Here is a 15,887-nt window from a genome sequence, read left to right as displayed (position 1 = left end):
GGGGGTAGGTATGTCGGAGTCAGTGAGACTGGCTCAGGACAGGGCAGGCTTCAGAGCTTCTGTACATAGGGTCACTATGAGTTGCAGGTGACTCAACGCCACATAACAAAAAAACAACAACAAAAGAAGAATTTTACAAAAGAACATATGATCAAGAGGCAATGATGATGAAGGAGGAAGTTCAGGCTGCTCTGAAATAACTGGCAAAAAACAGGCTCCAAGAAATGATGGGAAACCAACTGATATATTTCAACAAGTGGTCCTAGCACTATTGATTGAAAATACTCTCCTTTCCTAATTGATTCTTAAAAAAATGTATTCACCCTAAACGTAAAGGTTTATTTCTGGACTCTGTCTCACAGGAGGAATGGTATCAGCCTTCAGTATGGATCATATCTCAATATAAAAAAAACCCAAAGGCCTCCACCACAGGACCTAGTCACCATTATGACAGATTGAGAAAGGATTAAAGCTATTAATGATTTAATCTGCTAAGATCAACAATCCACATGTTCAGAACCAGCATTCAGGAAATCAGGAGATGCTGCACTGGGCCAGTCCATTGTCAGGAATCTCCCCAAAACACTGAAGAGCAATGATGTCAGTCTGAAGACTAAGGTATGCCTGATTCTTCTCAATTACCCACTGTGCATTAGAAAGCTGAACAATGAATAAGGATGACAGAGAAGAGTGGATGACTTTGAATTGTGGTGCAGAGAAAGAGTGCTGAATATTCCATGGACAGCCAAAAGTACTAACACACATAACTTGGAGAAAATTCAGCCAAGATGCTCCTTGGAAGCAAAGATGGTGAAGCTTTGCGTCTCATACTTTGGACACGTAGCTAGGTGAGGCTATTCCTTGGAAAGAGGCATCATGCTTGGAAAAGTGGAGGAGCAGTGAAGGAGAGGAAGACCCCAATCAGGTGGACTGACACGGGGACGGCAGCAAGGGGCTAGACTGTTGGAGATGGAGAGGACGGCAGAAGCCAGGGCAGGGTTCAGGTCTGTCATTCAAAGGGTCGCTAGGAGTCATTCTCGACTCGACAGCACCTATCAAGAATAACAACATCAGTCCCTGGAGAAAGACGTCATGCATGGTAAAGGAGAAAGTCAGTGAGAAAGAGGAAGCCCTCTGACAAGATTGGCTGGTATGGGGACTACAAGAATGTACATAGACAATGGAATACTATGCAGCACTTAGGAGCAATGATTTAAAAAAAATACTACGTAACTTGGGAGAGACTGGAGAGCACTGTGCTCAGTGAGCTAATGCAGTCTTAGAAGGATAGACACTGCATAAGACCATTATTGTAAAAATAGAAAGATAACTAGTAAAACATGTATGGGGACCCAAGGAGGGAAGAGTGGGAGCAGAGGGATAAGGATGGGTAGGGTTGAAACCCCAGGGTTGCACAATGTGGTGGGTGGAACGAGGGGGTGAGGGAAATGGGAAGGATTCGACGGGGACATGAAAAGACAGGATCACGATGGGCAAGGTCCAATGATTGATTGAATCATCATTGATGACTGAATCTTGAGAATGATTGTATGAAACACAATATGAAGACTAGTGTGAAGCACAATGTATACGACCTTTGTAAGCAAACTAATATAAAAGGAAAAGAATAGAGAAGTCTGGAGAGAAAACAAACAAACAAAAAAAGACTGAACACAAGCACAGCAGCGGTTAAGGTCAGAGGACGATGAGGTGGACGGGCCTCGATTCTGTTCTATGCAGGGTCACAGCATAACAGCAACAACAAATTCAATTCCAACAATTCATGTCTACCTTTAGTCCAGAGCCAAACAGTCATTTTTTTACTGAAAATCTGGAGAGGTAAGTCCTTTCTAACTTTATTATTCCTGTCTAGAATTGTTTTGGCTATTCGACAATGTGGATTTTAGATAATCTCTTTACAATTTAGGGTAAGATGAAGTCAGCTGGGGTTTTTAGAACATTCAATTTGAAGAGAATTGACAATAATATCAGACATTCTAATTCATAATCATGATCTGTCTTTCCATTTATTTACATCTCCTTCAGCTTCTTCCAGATGTTTTATACTTTTCAGTGTACAAGGTTAACACTTCTTCTGTTAAATTTGACTAACAATATTTTTTATGTTAATGTGTGTGTCAATTTGTAGCTCATTTTGGGCCGTTAAATACTAGTTCAGGGAAACCCAGTTTTTTTATATATTGCTACTGTATCCTGTGACCTTACTGGATTCATTTACTATTGTAGTAGTTACATGTATGTGTGTGTGAATGTAAATTTATACATGCAAGATCCTGTCGTCTGTAGATAAAGACAGTTCTAATTCTTCCTTTCCAATCTGCACGTCCTTCCTTTTCCTTGCCTTATTGCAAGCTCTACCTCATCACTTTGGGCATGTGGACAGGAGAGACCAGTCCTTGGAGAAGGACATCGTGCTTGAAAGGGTGGATGGACAGCACCAGAGAGGGAGACCCCGGATAAGAAGGATTGATAGAGTAACTGGGGCAATGGGGGTTGGTGTGTCAGAGTTAGAGAGACTGGCTCAGGACAGGTAAGAGTTCAGAGCTGCTGTACGTGGGGTCACTATTCATTGCAGGCAACTCAATGGCACATAAGGATAACATACTATGACAGGTTTGGAAGCAGGAGAGTCACCCGCTTCCTAAACCACATGCCTCTGGAAACTCTATTAACTTTGGTAAATGTCAGTAGTCGTAGAGGGGCTCCAGGCCTTTTGTTCATAGGGTCGCTATGAGTCGTGCTCGACTCGAAGGCAATCAACAACTACACCCGCTAGAAGCACGCTGAGTAGAAGTGGGAGGTGCAAACGTCTTTGCCTTGTTCCTAATCTTAGGAGAAGCAGTCATTCACAACTAAGGATGGTGTCTGAGGTCAGTTTTGCATAGATGTCTTTCATCAAGTTGAGGAGGTTATTTTCTATCCCTAGTTGAGAACTTAATCATGTACCAGGAAGACAAGCAGTATTTTTCAAATGCTTTTTTGCTGTGTCTATTGAGATGATCCTGTCCTTTCTTCTAATGTGGTGTACTACATGACTCGATTTTTGTTGATATTTAACTAACCTTGTATCCTTGGGATAAGTTCCATGCTATCATGGCATTCAATGGCATTCACCTAGACCAGGAGGCTGATATGTGAACAGAGCAAGGGAACACTACACCGTTTAAAATTAGGAAGGGAGTGCATCAGGGTTGTATTCTCTCTCCATACTTATTCAATCTGCATGCTGAGCAAATTACTGATAAAGGTGGACTCTAGGAAGAGGAATGAGGCATCAGGACCAGGAGGAGATTGATCAGTAACCTGTGTGATGCAGATGACACAACCTTGGTTCCTGAAAGTGGGAAGGACCTGAAGTACTTGTTGCAGAGGATCAAAGAATATAGAGAAAAGATTGAAATTGTCAATGACTTCATCTTACTTGGATCCACAATTAATGCACTTGGTACCAGCAGTGAGGAAATCACGAGACACATTGCACTGGGAAAGACGGCAGTTAGGAACCTCCCCAAATTATCAAGGAGTAATGATTTGAGTTTGAGGAATAAGGTGCACCTGATTCAGGCCATGGTCTTTTCCATCACTTGCTATGAATCTGAGAGCTGGACAATAAATAATGATGATAGAAGGAGAATTGCTGCCTTTGAGCTGTGATGTTGGAGAAGAGCACTGAGCACCCCATGAATGGCCAAAAGAACAAATAGATCTTGGAGAGGGTGCAGCCAGAGTGCTCTTTGGAGGCAAGGATGATGAGGCTTCATCTCACATACTTTGGGCATGTTTCTGGAGGAGTTATTATTCCTTAGAGGGGGACATGATACTCAGAGAGTAGAGAGTCATCAAAGGAGAGGAAGACCCTTGACCAGGTGGGTTGACGCCTTGACTGCAATGGGCTCTAATGTGTCAGTAGATGTGAGGATGGCCCAGATAGGACAGGGTTCAGATCTGTTATTCATAGGGTCACCTGGGTTGTGCTCGACTCGACAGCACCTAACAACATTACAAACATAGCATTTAATAGTTTTTTAATATGTCGCTGGCTTCAGCTTAAGAAGATCTAGTGGCATGGAGCATCATGTACTGGGCTGCTAACTGAAAGGAGAGCAGTTCGAATCTTCCAGATGCTCTGAGTGAGGGAGGGAGCGAGCTGGGCAATCTCCCCTCATAAAGATTTATGGGCTCAGAAACTTGATGGGTGGTTATTATGAGTCAGTATTACTCAGTGGTAGTGGGAGGTTTCAGGTTGCTACTATTTTTGTCGAGAGCCTTTGCAACTACATTCCTCAAAGGTACTGGTCTGTAGCTTTCTTGTGAGGTTATTGTATGTCTGATGCTGCCTCGATGAACGAGCTGGGAAGTCAGTGAAGGGCCAGTATTCGTCCTCTGAGCTATCCCTGTGGTTTTCAATACAGAGAATCTGCACAGTGTTGGCTAGATATATTCCCAAGTATTTAATTTTTAAAATGTTCTTATAAGTGGTGTTTTTAAAATATTGTTTTTCAAAATCTTCCTTGGAGTTCACAGGAAATTTATGGATGCTTGCACCGTCCTTGGACCCAGCAGCTTTCCAAATTCTATGACTAACTGTACTATCCTCTTGTATATGCTTTGAATGCTCAAGTTACAGAATCCTATCATCTGTGAACAAAAACCACTGAGCGTAAGAGAAGCAAATGAGCAGGAAAGAGATGGATTCTGGGTGACAGAAAGTGAGTCACACCTGGTTTAAACACAAGTGACTGAGTGGCTGGGATCCACGTGAGGAATGGGGCAGCCTTTGTAGACTGTAGATACAGAACTGAGACGCTGGACTCTGGGCACAGATCTGACAGCCTCTGTCCACCCACTCTGCACCCCTCTCTATGGGGCAGGAGAAAAGGGACGAAACCAAGCCCAGCCATCACGTCATTCTCAATGCAGAATGCCCTGCAGGACAGAGAAGAGCTGCCCGCAGGGCCCCAGGACTGTGAGGCTTTCTGAAAGCAGACTGTGTCATTGTTAACCGCTGACCTCTCAGCAGCCCAACACTGACCTCACCGCGGTGCCAGAGGACCCCTTAGAGTGGGAGCTGCAGCTGCTGTGCTGTTGAGTCAGAACGGACCCAGAGCTGACCCCCCAGCACGTTTCCAGCATCCGGCTGAGATCGCCACATGTGTGTGTGTCAGAACGGACCCAGAGCTGACCCTCCAGCACGTTTCCAGCATCCGGCTGAGATCGCCACATGTGTGTGTGCGGCGGGGAGGAACCCCGCCCTGAAAGCACTCGTCAGCTATGGTGGCACGATGGGGTGAACACTGCGCTGCTAACTGAAAAGTTTCAAGTTCGAGCCTCCCAGCTGCTCTGTAAACAGAAGACGTGGCCGTCTGCTCCTGGAAAGATTACAGCCTAGACTCCCCCACGGGGTGGTTCCGGTGCTGCCGACGGGGTCACGAAAAGTCGGAGCTGACCGGATAACAATGTAGTTCCATTCGTGGTGACACTTCAGAGTAAGAAGCCACCAGCCAGAGGGTTATAGTGTCCATCTGTGGGTCCAGCCTGAGTGGCCAGCCAGCTCAGTGCGGTGCTCAGTGCAGTGCTCAGTCCTGTCCTCCTCCTCAATGCCTCATTAGATCTGCGGTGGACCATACACTAAGGCCCTGGGATATCCTGGTTCCAGGAGTGGCTGTATTATTACAGCTCTCCATTAACACAGAAGGACGAACACTGCACTAGTCTTAATTAAATTGCTTCCCCAATATACTAAGTACAGCCTGAGGTGAGGGAACACACAAAGCCCTCATTTAAGATGACGTGGCCAAACAGTTCAACCTTGTGCTCACACACACGCGTGTGTGTGTATGTGTGTGTACACGTGCACGCACACGCATGGGTGCCTGGAGCAGGAACCTACTGACCGAATGCTGGCTGTGCCCCCCCTGCCCACCTGCCTCTCTGCTAAATGATAATAGCGACCCTCACCTTGCAGAGGTGCTGAGACGAGTTACCACAAGCGAATGGCTGCAGTGAGCGTTTGGTGCACAATAACAATCACTGGAAAGCCCAGGTGATGTCGAGCTCATGACAGTAAGTGCTAGGTGTGCACGCCAGGTAAGGTGTCTGCACAGGCAAGTGCAGCCCCTAGTCTCTGAGACCACACTACACTTGGAAGCGGAGGGGGGAAGATGGTGTCCAGCTCAGAAAGCAAGTGGACCGACCTCTGAGGCCCCTCCAGGCAGGTGGCTGCTCCCCAAAGTCCTGCCATTAGGTCCTGCACATCCCATCAGGTGGCCGCTGGCAGCCTAACACTGAAGCCAGGTCCGTCCTGTGAGGAAGTTCTGGGCACAGTCCTGTTGGAGCCCGCCTCCCCTCCCTGTTTATGGCAGGAGGGAACTCCGCCTTCCTTCTGAGAAGACTCTGTCCAGGCTCCAAGTGCTAATTTCTCAAACAAACTCTGAAGGAGAAGAAGATCTGACACTTAAAGCCAGGAAATCAAGTTGAAAAGCCATGGATTACTTTGCTGCTTATTGTACCGCTGAAACACGAAATAAGCTATTCTGAAATTTTAAAAATTCTCTTCTAGGTGAGACTGAGAATGACTGGATAAATTACGTATACTGCATTAAAACAGATGAGGGACAGGACTGTTTAAAAGCGATATGATTGGGTGTTATTGTCATGACAGGAGTCCAGACTGAAGGCTGCATAGTGGAGTGCACTTGAGGGGAGGGATTGTATAACAATGAAAGAGTTTTTCTTTTACTTTTCAAAGAGAAGAGTGAAGGGGGGGAAGGTTGGGTGGGGAGAAAAGTGCAACAATGAATGAATGGAAATCCAAAATCTCTGTAAACGTTCATTAAAATGAATAATAAAAAAGAAATTAATTTTTAAAAGTCCCTTTTAAAAAAAATGTTAAATCCCCTTCTATAGGCAATAAAGTAGTTAAAGATGAGAAAGTGAAGGGTCAGGTAGGCACAGGTCAACACGCCTGGGCGATCCGTTAGCTGAGCAGTGAGCTGCAAAGGACTAAGCTCCCCAAAAGGAGCCACGCATGCAGCCCATGGTGCGCTGAGACCCCAGGACGTGCTTCTCCCACAACTCAACCCACCAGAGGTTCCCGGGGAGAAAGACGGGCAGGCTCCTCCCACTAAGACCCGGAGCCCAGACAACCTGACGGAGGGTCACTGTTAGTCGGACTGGACTCCACAGCTTGCTACTGGCTTCCAACCAGGTGTTTTCAGTGCCTTCTCAGGTATGACAAAGGTGGACTAGGCAGATCCCCAAAGGACTAGCGCTTTGAATGACCGTGCTGGTGACAGGTATTGAACAAACAGCTCTGCCTTGGAGGAAGCGCAGCCGGCTGGCTGCTCCTGAGAGCAAGGATGGTGAGGCGTGCTCTCACGCGCTTAGGGCGTGTTCTTAGGAGGGACGGGTGCTTAGAAAAGGAGGGGGTCAGCTTAAAAGAAGACCCTCACCGAGATGGACTGATATCAGGATATACCTGCAGGCCAGGTGCCTCGGAGATCGTGGAACAGGGCAGGACAGGCAGGTGTTGTCTGCTGTACACAGGCTGGCTGCACACGGAGCCCACGCGACAGCGCCCACCACCTCCCCTTCCTCCACCAGTCACCTCAGTCCCATCGCCATCAACACTGTGTCCTCTGTCCTGCCAATTTAGTCTCAGTTCCTGAGGGGCCATGTGTCCCCCAAGTCTCAAAGCAGCCCTCAGCACGTATCTGTTGGTGGTGTTGTCAGGTGCAGCCGAGGTGAGTACGACTCACAAGGACCTGTGAACAACAGACGTGACGCCTGCCCCATGCTCTGCCGTCCTCATCACCGCTGACAACGCTGACACACTTGAGCCCATCTCTGTGGGGCCGGTGTCGAGCCATGTCATTGGGGGTCTCCTTCTCTTCCACCGGCATTCCCCGCTTCCAAGCATGAGGTCCTTTTCCAAAGAACAGCCTCTCCTCACAACTGCCTGCAGCTTGGGAGAGGAAGCTTCTCCATCCTGCCTCCAAGGAGCGCTCCGGCTGCACCTTCTCCAAGACACATCTGTTGTTCTTTGAGCAGTCCACGGGATAGTCAGTACTCCTCTCCAACACCACAGCTCAAAGGCACCAGTTCTTCTGCAGTCGTCCTCATTCACCATCCACCTCTCTGGTGTCTAGTCAGTGACTGAAAAGACCATGGCTTCAACCAGGTGCACCATGGACTTTAACCGCCATCATCGCTCCTCAGTACTTCAGACAAGTTCCTGACAACAGACACCCCTAATGCAATGTATCTTTTGATTTCTTGACTGCTGGCACCAAGGGTATCAATTATGGATAAAAGTAAAATGAAATCACTGATAATGTCAATGTTTTCTCTCCATCTATCATGAGTTGTCCATTGGTCCAGTGGTGACTATTTCTGTTTTCTTGATGTTAAGATGTAATCCATATTAAAGGTTATAGTCTTGACCTTCTGTAGCTAGTGTTTCAAGTCCTCTTCACTTTCAGCAAACAAGGCTGTGTCATCTATGTAATACAGGTTATTTATGAGTCTTCCTCTGATCCTGATGCCATGTTCTTCTTCATAGAGTCCAGTTTCTTGAATGATTTGCTTAGCACATGGATTAAGCAGGTATGGGAAAAGGATACAGGCCTGACACACCTTCCTTAATTTTAAAGCATGCAGCCTTTGTTCTGTTCAGACAACAGCCTCTTGGTCCAGGTATAGGTTTCTTATAGCATAAGTTAGTGTTCTGGGATTCCCATTCTTCTCAATGTTTGCTATAGCTTGTTATGGTTTATACAGTCAAATGCCATTACAAAGTCAATAAGATGCAAATAGACATTCACCTGGTGTTCTCTGCTTTCAGCCAGGATCCATCCGACACCAGCAATGATACTCCTGATGTCATGGCCTCTTTTAAACTCAGCAGCTTGAACTCCTGGCAGTTCTCTATAAACGTACTCCACTAGCTATTTTGTCATGATCTTCAGCAGTATTTTGCTTGCATCAATGATATTAACTATTCTGTTGGATAATTTCCACAATACGTTGAACCACCTTTTTTGGACATGGATCTCTTCCAGTCAGTTGGCCAGGTAGCTGTCTTCCACATCTCCTGGCAAAACTAGCAAACATATTCAGGGCTGCATCTGTTAACTGAAATATGTATATTAGTATTGTATCGATTCCCAGGGCCTCATTTTTCCGGTGCCTTCAGCACAGCCTGCATTTCCTCCTTTTTTATCACTGACTCTTTCTCATATGTTATTTCTTTAAACAAGAGCTCAATACACACTGGATAAATGAATGGAGATGTAGATTTAATGGCTCTCATCTTGCACCTTAATTTCTTAGAGTCTGCTTTTCCCCAGGGAGGGGGTGGGAACTTACAGTGCTGCGACTCAGCAAGGCCTTCTTCAAGGACGCCAGGTGAAGGTCGCCTTGTCTAGATAACTTCGTGATAATATTTTCTTTGTAAGTTTGATTTCTAGAGCTGTGACAAGAATTTCTACGGGAGGAAAGAGAACAGAGGACACGATTAGGTTCTAAAATTTCTCTTTCTTAACGCAAGCTAACAGCCTCCCAGTAGCTCTGTGAGTGCTTCCTTTGTGGATGGCTCTTTTTCCTGAATGCGTGATGTACTGTGGGTTGTGTGTCCCGCGGTCCAGGTGATGCCTCATAAGAGAGGTGGCGTGGGTGTGGAGCTCATTGACACCAACTAGCTTTGCTATATAATTAAGCCTCAGTCACGGTGACGAGCTTGGGGCAGCCCCTTTGGTCATGTGTGTGTTTCCTCCTAAACCTGACTGGGAAAGGACCACTGGTCACTGTCCTCCTACATGGTCAGTGGGCAGCGTATTGTAGAGCGTTCATCCACACAGTGACTGAAACTGTGATGCTACCAGCACTCATGACATCTCCCTGTCCACTGACAGTCGTCTCGTCACCGCCACCTCTAGGGTCAGACCCTTCGCCTGCCTTCAGCAACCTCGACTTTTACCTCCTGAGCTCGGGACCCCAGTCCACCCTGGAAGGCCTACTGTTGTCCACTCTGAAGCTCAAATCCAACTTTGGTGCAAATTCTGATCAGAACAGGGCCTTTATTGTCTTGTTACAAAACACACTGGCCTCAATGCTCAGAGTTCAATTAAACAGTTCTTGTTTTCTATGACATGAACAAGATAGCTGCTGAACAATTCTCACGTTCATCTGGGTTTTGGTGTTGGTGGTTAATGCTGTGTCCACGGAGCCGTATTAGCTCGCTCCAGCTGAGCAAGATAGAGAACTGTACACATGTACTGCTGCTTTCACACACATGCCAACTGGTCCCACGCTGGCTCCTGGTACCCAGGCTTCCTACAGATCACTAACTCTCTCTCCCGCAGCACCTTGAACGGTTCATGTTGGGGGTCCTTGTGGCATAATCCGAAGGGCGCTGCACTGCTGACCGAAAGGATGTACTATCTGCAGGTTCGATTCCACCAATGTCTCTACAGGACAAAGAGCTGCACTCTCCTTCAGTGCCATTTGTTGTGGTTGTTGTTGTTGTTATGTGCTGTTGAGTCGCCTGCCACTCACAGTGACCCCATGTACAACATCTCTGAACCCTGCCCTGTCCTGAGCCAGTCTCGCCGACTGACACACCTACCCCCATTGCCCCAGATACTGCGTCAATCCATCTCATCCAGCGTCTTCCTCTCCTGCGCTGTCCCTTCACCCTTCCAAGCATGATGACCTTCTCCAAAGACTGGTCCCTCCTGGCCATGTGTCCAAAGTGTGTGAGACGGAGCCTGAAAATCCTAGCCTCGAAGGAGACACTTAGTTTGACCCTCCCCGGGACAGACCTGTCTGTTTTCTTGGCGGTCCGTGGTGTGCTCAAGACCCCATGCCGTTTACGGCCTCAGATTTCACACTGGAGCATCAGCTGCGAGTCAGACACAGCTGGCAGCAACCAATAGAGTGTGAGTTTCTAAGAGGATACTGAGGGGCATCCCTAAACTCCACTGCTGACTCAGGAGCGAATGCTTCGCCACTACCCAGAAAGGTCAATGGTTCAAACCTACCCAGCAGCTCCGAGAGAAAAGACCTAGCTGTCTGCTCCCGTAAAGACTGCAGCCATGGAGACCTACTGGGCAGCTCCACTCTATCCTGTGGGCTTGCTGTGTGCCAGGAACCATTCGATCGCAGATGTTGTTGTTGTTATGTGCCGTCGAGTCGTTTGTGACTCATAGCGACCCTATGTACAACAGCCCTAAACCATGTTCTGTCCTGTGCCAATCTCATTGCCTCTGACACACCCATCCCAATTACCCCAGTCACTGAATCAATCTACCTCATAGAGGTTCTTTCCCTCCTGCGCTGTCCCTCTACTTTACCCAGCATGATGTCCCTCTCCAAAGACCTCTCTCTCCTTGCAATATGTCCAAAGTATGTCAGACGAAGCCCCAGAATCTTTGCCTCCAAGGAGTAGCCTGGTTTAACCCTCTCTAGGATAGATCTGTTTGTTTTCTTGGCAGTCCATGGAACATTCAATACTCTTCTCCAGCACCACAGCTCAAAGGCATCAATTCTCCTTCTGTCCTCCCTAGTCATTGTCCAGCTTTCTGATGCATAACAAGTGATTGCAAAGACCATGGCCTGTATCAGGTGCACCTTCGTCTCCAAAGAAACAATGATCACAGATGAGGTATCAATTATTTCAGATCATCACACATGAGATGGAAGTAGCATTTGTCACTTTGCTGTGACAAACAAAAAGGTCTCTTGACACCCTTAAATGCCCCCAGAAGGGTAGAGCGATAGGGAAGTCTAATATTCCAGCCTGAATCTACCATGTTAAAGCAAATAATGCTAAACATGAATTTTTAATAATCCTGGACAAGATGCTTGTTGTTGTTGTTGTTGTTGGGTACTGCTGAGTCGTAGATGACTCACAGCAACTCTGTGAACGAAAGACCTGCACACTGTTCATAGAGTTTCTGGAGGCAAGTCATTTCGGAAGTGGCTGCCGCTCCTGCTTCCAGGCTTGTTTTAATCGGGGAGCTCCACCAAACACTGTCCACCATGAGTAACCACTCTTTCATTTGACACATCAGTGTCACAGTGTTTAGCACCACAGCAACCACGAGTTACCTCTGTACAGCAATGCACAGACCAGTGCTATACCACCTAGCTGGCTGACAAAAAAAATGCTACAAAGAGTTCTTTGCTGAAGGAATGAACTCATCTAGCTGCACCCCAGGAACCAGGAGGGGGAGCTCTGAACACCTGAGGGCTGGCAGCCAGGACTGCACACTAATATTCATCAACCCCTGAGACGGGGGGGCTCCGGGAAGTGGGATTAGCTCTGTGGTGGACGGTCCCCTGTGACAAGCACAGTGCTCATCGTGGACATGCTGAGATTGTAAAGTCTGAGTTTTGGTGGTTGGTTTTTTCCCCCCTCTGAAATGTACAGGCTGCTGCTGTTAGGTGCTGTCAAGGCAACTGCAACTTATATTTGGCTGTTAGTTCAAGACGTCCACCACCATACAGAGCATGCAGGGTAGAGCGGAAGTCCAAGTTCTGGATCGGCACGTTCCTGAGTGCTGTTTTAACACTTCAGGGTCCCCGATACAATTGATATTATCCAATCCAATTATATTAGGGACTCCAAGGTATTCAGGACCCCAGGATACTAAATATCCCATAGACTGCCAAGGGAACAAACACATCACTACATCTTGGAGAAGGTGAAACCAAGATGCTCCTTGGAGGCAAGGATGGTAAAGCTTTGTCTCAAATATTTTGGGCATGTTGTTGGGATGGAGTAATCCTTGGAAAAGCACATCACACTTGGAAAGGTGGAAGACCCAGGGAGGAGGAGGAGGGGAAGACCTTCAATGAACAACGGGCTCAAGCGTAGAAGAGATGACAAAGGTGGCAGAGGACAGGACAGGGTCAGAACCATCATTCACAGGGCTGCTATGAGTTACAGTGACTCACGGGCACATAATCACAATACGACTGAACTACGGCAGCTTAGTAGTAAGGAGTTGTGCTGCCAACCTAAAGGCAGGTGGTTCGAATCCACAAGCTCCTCTGAGGAATACAGGTGGGCAGCCTCCTCCTGTGCCATTGTAGGATCTCTCAAAACCCACTTGAGGGTCAGATGGCCATCAGTTCTAACTCGACAGCACACAATATAACAGCTAGTTGAATTTTACTTGGATCCACAGTCAGCATTCCTGGAAATCAGCAGTCAAGAAATCAACAGAGCTCCTGTTGTACCAGACCAATCAGCCATCAAGGACTTCTTAAAAGTGGTCAAGGGTAAAGATGCCACTCTAAAGACTAAGGTGCTCCTGACCCAAGCCATAGTATTCTCCATCACTTCTGAGGCACATGAAAGTTGAACAATTAATAAAAAGACCAAAGAAGAACTAATGCCTTTGACCTGTGGCATTTGAGGAGAGTACTGACTATTCCATGGACTGCCGAGGAACAGGCAAGTCTGTCCTGGAGGAAGGACAATCTGGGTGCTTCCCTGCAGGCAAGAACAATGAAAACTGCCTCAGAAACAGGGCCACGATGCCAGGCGGAGTCAGTCATTGAAGTGAGGTACCATCCTGGGAAAGGTGGAGGGCCAGGGCGAGAGAGGAAGACCCTCAACGAGAAGGGTGACTCAGCGGCTGCATCCGTGGCCTTGACCCTGGTGAGGGCTGTGAGGATGACACTGGAGAAAGCTGAGAGCAACTGTTCGTAAGGCAGCTACGGGCCACAGTCACCTTGGGCACCCAGTAACCATGATGAGTGTGACACCAGAAACCCAGAGTCAGAATGGGCATCAGAATGAAAACAGAAATCACAGGCCTCCAGGCAAGTTGTCCGCACGGCCACACCGCCCACTCCAGGCCCAGTGGTGGGAGAGCAAGGGGCCGAGCCCTGTTCCTTTCCCTGGAACATTTAACAAACGTGTTCTCTACACAAACGTCACAGGACCGTCCATGCGTGGAGAACCAGGCGGGCAGGGCCAGTGTGAAGGTCGGCCGCGTGTAGGCTCTTTCTGGTTCCTGCGCACCAAGGCGCGCGGCCTAGCTCGGTCACTGCTCACCTCCTGGGGCCTTACTCCTCCCTTGCAGAAACCAGAGCAGCCGTTACAGCTACTGCCTACAGGGTACGGGGGTCCTGCGGTGGAGCGCGCTATGTGTGAACCTGCAGGCTCGAAGTCTGTGTGTGAAGACCACCCACCACTCTGGGAGAAAGATGGGGGACCATCTCGATGGCAGGGTGCGACTCTGAGAGTGGGAGGGAGCCCTGGTGGGTGGCGGGTATGTCACGTGGAGACTGTCAACCACAGGTCCTGCTCCCAGCCCCCCAACAGCTCCAAGGCAGAAGAGCCAGGCTGTCTCCTTCGACCCAGATTTACAGCCTCACCAGCCTGAGGGAAGGAAGGGCGTCCCAGGTCAAAATGGACTTTATGGCAATGGGTTTGGGCTACAGTGTAGGGAAGTGATAAATAATTGTAGGAAAAAGTATTTCTAAATGGAATCCCTGAATTAATGCTAACCACTCAATGCAAACTAATTTGCTGTTCAAAAAAAAAAAAAATAATAATAAAGAGCCCTTCGAACAGTCTCTAATCTTTCGTATAAATGTGACCAAAATGACATCCTGAAGTAGAAGTGTACTGAAAATACCCGCGTTTGAGTTTGGAGGTTTTTGGTTCATTGGCTTTGTGTTTTCTTTTTATTTTTAACTTACCTGCTTCTTTTTGTCGTGCGAATTGCATTGCTCACTGGTGTCTTTGGGTGATTGTCGAAGATTGTCAGAAATTGCTTCCAGTTGACTTTAGCTGTGGTTTTAAATCCAAATCTGAAATTTTTAAAAAGGAAATAGAAATATTATTATAAACATTTCTTGCCTATAACCCTGCATGGATTAGATGTTTAATACCAACTGAGAATGACAGCAATGAATTTCTATGAAGCTTCAAACCTAAGGTAAAATAAGGGTTTAGTAAAATAGTACAGAAAACAAATTTCTTTTTAAAAAAAAAAAAAGGAAGAGAAGAACAAACTGAATCTGCATCTCTCTGTGTCTCTGATCTCTTAATGTAACAGACCAGGAGGAAGAAACAAGGATGAGGCCTGGTGCTCATGGAGAACTTCTTCAAATCCGTCATTGTTTCCATTCCTGCAGGAAGAATGGTCATGTGAAGAAGTCCACGTCCCAATTCCTGGCTTAGGGGACTTCGCAGATGTGACTAAGGTCTGGACCTTGAGATGTCATTAGTGTCCTGGGCTAGTGAGACATGATCACATGAGGCCTGTTCTCAAAGGTCCAGTGGGGGGCAGGGGGGTGTGCATGTATAATCGCAGAGGAAGGACAGAGCGATATGGCATCACCGCTGTAAACACAGATGAAGACGACCAGGCCCAGGGACCCGAAATGCCTGCAGAAGCTGGAAAGGAAAACAGATTTGCGCCTGAAGCTTCCAGCAGGGAATGCAGCCCTGCTGGTGAGGAGACCGCAGCCCCGGAGACTCTTCAGCCTTTCTAGCTCACGGAACTTTAAGATGATGAATGTGAGTTGTTTTAAACCACTAACTGAAACCCGAAGCCAACCACTCCCACCATTGACCTGGATTCCTGGGGACCCTCCCAGGCCTCCGAGGCTGCAGATCTCTCCAGGAGAGGACTGTCCATTTTTCTCTCGAGGATCAGCAGGCTGGCGGGGCAGCCCAGTACGGAACCGACTACTCCACAGGCCTCCCTCCCAAGCCGCTAAGTTTGGGGGGATCTGTTACAGCAGCGACAGAGAGCAAATCCCAATTCAAAGTCATCGCTTCGGAAAAGTCTTCAAACACAAACTTGTGTAGTTAATCATGGTCTTGTGACTCAGGTTCTATGATC

At 47.4% G+C, this 15,887-nt stretch overlaps 1 protein-coding gene across 1 annotated transcript in view; it reads right to left on the bottom strand.

Moving 5' to 3' along the window:
* The window catches only part of EFCAB6 (EF-hand calcium binding domain 6), a 415,417-nt gene that overhangs the window by 214,014 nt on the left and 185,516 nt on the right, over window positions 1-15,887 (bottom strand). Inside the window, exons 9-10 of the mRNA XM_006890171.1 lie at window positions 14,737-14,847; window positions 9,388-9,505 (exon numbers count right to left, since the gene is read on the bottom strand). Of these exons, the coding sequence (XP_006890233.1) occupies window positions 9,388-9,505; window positions 14,737-14,847 (229 nt within the window). The remainder of the gene's footprint in view (window positions 1-9,387; window positions 9,506-14,736; window positions 14,848-15,887) is intronic.

This window comes from Elephantulus edwardii, unplaced genomic scaffold (genome assembly GCF_000299155.1).
Source record: "Elephantulus edwardii isolate Elephantulus edwardi_28Jun2011 unplaced genomic scaffold, EleEdw1.0 scaffold00086, whole genome shotgun sequence".
Classification (NCBI taxonomy): Eukaryota; Metazoa; Chordata; class Mammalia; order Macroscelidea; family Macroscelididae; genus Elephantulus; species Elephantulus edwardii.
The sequence above is the reverse complement of the archived record's forward strand: the minus strand, read 5'-3'. Positions and strand labels throughout refer to the sequence as shown.